Source organism: Molothrus ater, chromosome 18 (genome assembly GCF_012460135.2).
Source record: "Molothrus ater isolate BHLD 08-10-18 breed brown headed cowbird chromosome 18, BPBGC_Mater_1.1, whole genome shotgun sequence".
NCBI classification, from domain to species: Eukaryota; Metazoa; Chordata; class Aves; order Passeriformes; family Icteridae; genus Molothrus; species Molothrus ater.
In genome coordinates, this window is record NC_050495.2 from 12,122,206 (window position 1) to 12,129,302 (window position 7,097).

The 7,097-nt window shown below is 56.2% G+C and overlaps 1 protein-coding gene across 1 annotated transcript; it reads left to right on the top strand.

The window, feature by feature from the left end:
• The first annotated feature begins 1,003 nt into the window (after positions 1-1,003).
• Positions 1,004-6,160, top strand: LOC118693128 (derlin-2-like). Its single transcript, XM_036393462.1, is given in 8 exon segments — positions 1,004-1,129; positions 1,245-1,310; positions 1,945-2,018; positions 2,449-2,542; positions 4,231-4,426; positions 4,886-4,921; positions 4,924-4,975; positions 5,542-6,160. Coding segments are annotated over 8 exon segments (726 nt in total). The 5' UTR covers positions 1,004-1,036; the 3' UTR covers positions 5,657-6,160.
• The last annotated feature ends 937 nt before the right edge of the window (positions 6,161-7,097 follow it).

A 7,097-nucleotide genomic window follows, 5' to 3' on the forward strand; every position in this document is an offset into this window, starting at 1 on the left:
CAGCACAGCCTGTGCTCCTTCCTGAGGGCCCAGCACAGCCTCTGCTCCCTCCTGACGGGCCCAGCACAGCCTCTCCTCCCTCCTGAGGGCTGCGTGCAGTGCTGCTGCCGTTCCCCGGGTCTCCTCAGCACCCGGTGGCACCACACATCCACACATCTCTGGGTTTCTTCCAGCGATCTCGCACAGCTTGGGGAAGCGCCTCACTGCTCCATCAGGAGCATGCTCTCCCAGCAGGAATTACTGAAAACCCCAAGCTCTTCGTGCCTTAGTGAATACAAGACCCTTCTGATCAACCAAGCAAGCGGCAAAACACCCGGGCTGGAGCAGCGGCACCGCTGCCCTTCTCCCAGCGAGCTCCTCTCCCTCCGAGCCAGCAGGGGAACACCGCGTTGAGAACCCCCGGCTCTCGGGGACACTGCGAGGCCGCCGCTGAGCGCACCGCGGCTCCCTCGGCCGCGGCAGGAACCGGGCGGACGCTTCTCCAGCCGGGCAGGTCAGTGTCACTGTCCCAGGACCCGGGGCACAGCCCCGCGCCTGGCGTGCCGCCTAAGCCCGAGTGCTCCGCCGTGCTCTGCCCCTCAGCCCCCCGCGCCCCGCCCGTGCCCCGCCCGCGCCCCGCCCGCGCCCCGCCCGCGCCCCGCCCGCGCCCCGCCCGCGCCCCGCCCGCGCCCCGCCCGCGCCCCGCCCGCGCCCCGCCCGCGCCCCGCCCGCGCCCCGCCCGCGCCCCGCCCGCGCCCCGCCCGCGCCCCGCCCGCGCCCCGCCCGCGCCCCGCCCGCGCCCCGCCCGCGCCCCGCCCGCGCCCCGCCCGCGCCCCGCCCGCGCCCCGCCCGCTCCCGGCGCTGCCGCTGCCGCGGGGCGGGGCCGCTCCGGGTTGGCGGCGGCGCGGGCCGGGGCCATGAGGCGCTCTCCCATTGGCTGAAGGGCGCCGCCTGTCGCGCGGGGATTGGTCGGGCGCTCCCCGCGGGGGCGGGGCGTGCGGCGGAGCGGGGAGGGGGCGTTAAAGGCGCCGCGTCGGGCAGGCGGAGCGGCGCGGCCATGGCGTACCAGGGCTTCGCGCAGGAGTACCTGGGCATGCCGGCCGTGACCCGCGCCTACACCACCGCCTGTGTGCTCACCACCGCCGCCGTGGTGAGCGGGGGCCGCGCCGGGGGGCGGGGGGCCGTGGGGCGGGGGGCCGTGGGGCGGGGACAGGGGCTGGCCGAGGGCAGCGGGTGATGGCAGCTGCTCTGCCTGTCTCCCACAGCAGCTGGAGTTCATCACCCCCTTCCAGCTGTACTTCAACCCCGACCTCATCTTCAGGAAGTTCCAGGTGAGGCCTCGCTCGGGCCGTGGGGCCCGCTGTGCCCCTGCCAGCGAGGGGCGGCTGTGCCCGCGGGGGCCCTGGGTGTCCCGCTCCGCTGGGGGGCCGGGCACTGCTGTGTCATCCCCAGGGGCCCCTGTCCCACTGCTCCAGCCTTCCCTGAGCGCTGCGAGCCGGGCCAGCCACACTGCGTCCCTTTTCGTCACGGGCACCTGCGTGGGGACAACTCCTTCCAGCCTTTCCCTGCCACACACCACCTTGGCTTTCCCTTGACTCAAACCCCATCTGTTACACCGTGTGTGGCTGCTGCTGTTGGGCTGGTTGGAGGCCTTTACTGTAGAGAGGCATGGAAATTAATTAATTCGGCTCTGGGTGCTGAATTGTGGCTGTTTGTCTTCTCTAGAAAAGTAGAGAAATCTTCTTTTCCATGCCTGGAAAGGTGAGACAATCTGATGTACCAGAGTACCATGTGAGGAGGTCCCACTGGAGGGTGGAGCAGCTGTCTGGTGTCCTGGGGTAGTTCTGAAGGGACAGGTGCATGTCTGAGGACTCATTCCCTGTGGGCAGTGTGATGGGCTGCTCTATGTGATGAGGAGAGACCTCTGTCCACCTCCTTTTCTCTCTCCTCTCTCTTCTCTTTCAGATATGGAGGCTGATCACCAACTTCCTCTTTTTTGGGCCCCTGGGATTCAGTTTCTTTTTCAACATGATATTTCTGTATCCTTTGGTCTCAGTGAAGTTTTCTGCTCCCATTTTGGCTTAGATGCAACTCTCCCCATCCATCTTCCTCCCCAGCATGGCTTGCCTTGGCAGCACGCTAGGGCTGTGGGTTCTTCCCTTGGCTCTTTTGAATTGAAGCCCCTCCATCTGTGCTTGCTGCAGGGCAGACCCTGCCTAGAGGGAAGCTGGCAGTGCTGCTGCTGTGGCTCTTGCTGGAGCACAGTGCCCATTCCGGGGGTGAGCTCTGGCTGAAGCACAGCAGAGGCCTCTCTCTGTCCGTGGGGTCAGTGGGGTGAGGTGAAGTTTGCACTGTTCTGCTCTGGGCTGAGCTTGCAGCAGCTTGTTGCTGGGCAGTCCTGCCGTGGGCACAGGGTGGCCAGCTGTTAATTTCCTATACTGCAACCCCTCCCTTCTCTCCTGCCCTCAGGTACAGGTACTGCCGCATGCTGGAAGAAGGCTCCTTCCGTGGAAGGACGGCTGACTTTGTCTTCATGTTCCTCTTTGGAGGGTTTCTCATGACAGTATCCTTTTGAGCTGGATGAGGCTCCTTGGTGTCTCTGACATGCTGTGGATAGTGTAGGGCTTGCCTGCTACCTCTGTGTCCAGGTGTGCTGTGGAGTAGGTCTTGGTGCTTCATTAATTGTTTTACCAATGTAAGGTCCATGCCAATAGGAGTAGGTGACAGTCTGTGATACATTGTGTAATTGGTTTTAATCAGCTGGATGTCACTGGGGCCAAGTACAGAAAATCACACTTGATAATCTTAACAAAATTACAAATACAAAAATTAGAATGATTTCTGCTAGACAAAATAACATCATTGTTATCACTTTCACAGCAGTACAAGCAGTTCTCAGGCACAGACAACCTTTACCAGTATATATAAGTACAGATTTCTGATCAGTGACTGGATGAATTTCGAAGTGGCAAATACTCTGTTGAGTGTGTAGACACACATCTTGGGCATTAATAGTGTTGCTTTCACAAATGCCTGCTGAGCAGCACAGCTGCTTCATGAACCTTCTTGGTGCCCCAGGCCTGCCAGGCCTGTGCTCTGAGAGCTGGGAGAGCTCTGCTGAGCAGGTGCTGCAGGGACACTTCTGGCTCTATGGTACAGCTTGTGCTCCCCATCTTTGCCACCCTTGGCTTGGCCAGTGCCTCACCCAACGTGCTTGGAGGAGAGGAACCTGCCTGAGGTTGTGCTGCTTCTGCAGAAGTGCTGAAGCCCCTGGCAGGGGCTGGGCTGCCTCATCCCTGAAGGACACGTGGCAGAGTGCTTGGGAGGCTCAGCCTGAATGGAGGCCACGTGTTCTGCTGCAGGAACTGTCCAGCTGTGCCAGGGCCACTGACTGAGCTCTGGTGAGTGCAGGGCTGGGACTGCATGAGGCTGGCTCAGGACAAAGGCAAGAACATGGAGCCATGAGGACAAGGAGTGGGTTTCCACATACTCAGCACATGTGAGCCCAGAGCTTGCAGCCTGTCAGTAAATGGAGGTACCATCACACAGTTCTTAAGTTCTTTTCACAACACAGTAATCTGATGGTGAAATTTATTTCCCTCCCAAACATAAACCTTCTCTGAATATCTTCTGCTGTCCTATGCAGATGGCTCAGAGCTCTGCTGTCCCCATGGAGCTCTGCATGAAGCTGTGTGAGCCATTAGAATCCAGGTGGCTGCAGCAGCCATGTGCTTGGCTAGATGTGGATTTGGAGTCCAACTACAACAAGGGCAGGGGAAATTTTTGCCTTTCTCTGTCTCCTCTGTGCTCTGAAGAAGAGGACTGTGAATTCCAAGAGCCATCTCACTGCTGAACTTCTTCTGTAGAAGGCAGATACTGGATGTGAGCTAGCTGTTAAGATATGCCACTGTCCCAAGTGCTGTAAGAATGTGAAAGCCCTTCTTTGAGGGTCCTTTTGATGTTCATTTTGCAAAGGTGACTATAGAGCTCCCTGGTCTCTGGTGGTTGTAGACATCAGCTTAAGGAGTGAGCAATCTGCATGTGAACTTGTTCTGGGGTGGCATGGAGGGAGATGTGTGTGGGGACAGTGGTGGTCAGTATATCTCAGCCAGGAAAGCCTTGGTGACATGGGCAATGTCTGGGAATGCTGAGCAGCTGTCTCTGGTTTGGCTTTCCTGTCCCAAAGCATTCTGTGCTGCCAGGAGGTGTGCACAGGGTGGGGAGGTTTTTCCTTGACTCGGTAGTTCCCAGCTGTTTGGGCTCTTTGCCAGCCTGTTTTTCCTGGGCCAGGCTTTCACCATCATGCTGGTGTACGTGTGGAGTCGCAGGAACCCTTACATCCGCATGAACTTCTTTGGGCTTCTTAACTTCCAAGCCCCCTTCCTGCCCTGGGTCCTGATGGGATTCTCTCTGCTCCTGGGCAACTCCATCATCATTGATCTGCTGGGTAAGTCAGAGCTGCTGGCTGATGGCAATAAGGCCACCTTGCAGCCCCAGTGGTCAGTCCTCAGAGGTGCTGCTGGGACACTGGCACCTTCTCTTGGTTCCACCTGACCTGAGATGTTGGGTTTCCTAAGTGAGCTGCCTGGGTTTCTGAGTGGCTGGGCTCACGTCTGGGCTTTTGCTTGTGACCTGCTTTTTGGTGTGTGTGTGTGTGTGTCTGTGGTGGTAGAAGCTGGGTATGGTGAGCTCTGACACTGCTGTGTGTGGTCTCCTGGGTGTGTGATGCTGCCCTCAGGCTAATGGGCTCCCTGCCTGCTGATCACAGCAGCCTGCAGCATCCCTGGCTCTGGAGGGAGCTGCATGTGGGCACAGCTGGGGGATTCTTAGAGTTTGGCCCAGCAGCTCTGGTTCAGCTGGCAAAGGAGTTGCTGTTTTGCCTGACCTTGGTGGCACCTCTCCCCAGGGATTGCAGTGGGTCATATCTATTATTTCTTGGAAGATGTTTTCCCAATCAGCCTGGAGGAAAGAAGCTGCTGTTAACCCCGAGCTTTCTGTAAGTAAAGTTGATTCTTTCTGGGCTTTACTGTGGGCTTTCCCAACCTGGTCACTTCCAGAGCGAACTGTGACCATAAGAGGCAACTGCCTGCTGCCAGCACCTCAGCTCCACAGCTATTGCAATTAAATACCATCACACTGCAACACACAGGTCATGGATTGCTGCATTATTTGCACATTATATACACCTGTACAGGGCCCATGCAGCAGCAGCTGCTACATGCAGCTTTGCTGGTAGAACTAGAGTCTGCTTACTGCTTGTGGAAATGCTGGATGGAGGCAGGATTTTTTTCTGATGTATTTTCATAGTTTAAGAAAGCAGAATTTGTTCTGCTTTGTGCACTGACAATCAACTCTGACCTGGTGATAAGGAAGGAGGCACTGTCATCACTGTGTGTTGAGCTGAGCAAAAGAATGGTTGGTGATGGTGCAATGGGCCGGTGGCTGTGGCTGACAGCCAAGCCCCACAGAGGGTCAGGGTGTTCCTAGGAGGGCTGGGGGTTTGGCATCCTCAGCTCAGTCTCCTAACCTGCCTGCCTGCTGGGTGGGCATGTCCCTTGCCAGGAAGATGGTTTTTGACACACCTGAAGAGGATCCCAATTACAACCCTCTCCCTGAGGATCGTCCAGAACACCTGCCTAGAGACCAAGACCAACACGAGCAGCAGCAGCCACAGTAGCATGGGGGACTTCTTCATGTGGCCAGACTCCTCCCTCCTGGCTGGACTTTGGCTGTGGCCCAGAGATCCTTCTGGAATAACAGCAGTTGCCATTCCGATGTGTAGTGTGTCGCTGTTTGTGTGGGTAACCCATCTTCCCCTTGTACAAAGTGGATCCACAGAGCTTTGCACACAAGAACTCCTGAATGCTTACAGAGGTGTTCTAGGGACAGGGCTGAAGCTGTGCTGGCTCCTCAGTTCCCTGGTGTGGAATAACTATCAAATGGGGTGTTAAACCAGTTCTTCCTTCTGCTGTCAATGACTTGCTGTGTGCCAGGTCACTCTTGCCCTCTGTACAAAGGTGCACCTGGCCCTCACTCTTGTGAGACCTCTTTGTGGGCTTTCAATGAAGTAGTTCTGTACCATGGTAGAATGCAGCTCAGCCTCTTTCTTTCCTTTATGTCCCCCACTCCTTTTCTGGTAGTTGTTTCCAAAGAGTCTTTACATTAAAGTCTTTATTTTTCAGTTGTGTGTCCATTTCTGCCAGGGGCAGAGGCAGCAATTCATCAGGAATTTGCTCATAACTGCCAGGTTTGGGATTTTCTTTTCTGGTGGGCAAGGCTGGCAGATGTCCTTTCCCTCTTCTCTCAGCAGGGCTGCAGAGCATGAGGAGTGTGGGGGATGTCTAACTGGATAAAGGGGTGCCTGGGAAAGGACAAGGGGATGAGCTGGACACTTGATCCAGGCAGTGGCTGGAAGCAGCACTTGACACTGGCAATAAAAACTATCTGCACCTGCAGTGGAATTCCACTCTTGTTGAATTTTTTAGTTCTGAAACTTAAACATCTGAGTTTCAGGGGAAAAGGAAACAAGCTCATCCCTGCCCTGACACCTGTATGAAATGGATCTGATCACTCTTGCTAGCACAGTACCCACTGCTTGTACCCAACCTCAAAGGAGTCTGCTCACATGGTATCTTACAGCAGCTCATTCCTAACAGTGCTGGCTGCTCAGACCTGCCAACCACCACCAAACTATGAAATGGGAGTAACCAGCATCTGCTTGAGCACACACACAAACCCCCACACATACCAGCTCCCCCTCCCCTGTAGTCTTCCAATAAAACACTTTATCCAAGATCAGACCTGATTTGAACACGCTCTTGCTGCACTTATCCTTCCCTCTGCAAAGAGGCTGCGAGGCCTGTACAGGTGCTAATTTGTTCTATAGATACAGTGGCACTAAGGGTAATGATAACAGAGCTGGGCTTTCAGGCCCTAGAAGGAGTTGGTCTGTGAAGTCTTCAGATGTTCTGGTTTAAATTGCTTGAGATGGGGCTTTGAAATGTAACAGTTGGACTGTGCTTTTAGGTGGGGTACCAGATTAACCCAAGGAATTGTGATTGCAGAGCAAGAAAGCTGCTCCTGGCTGTTCCCCAGTAGTCCTAATGCTACATAAAGAA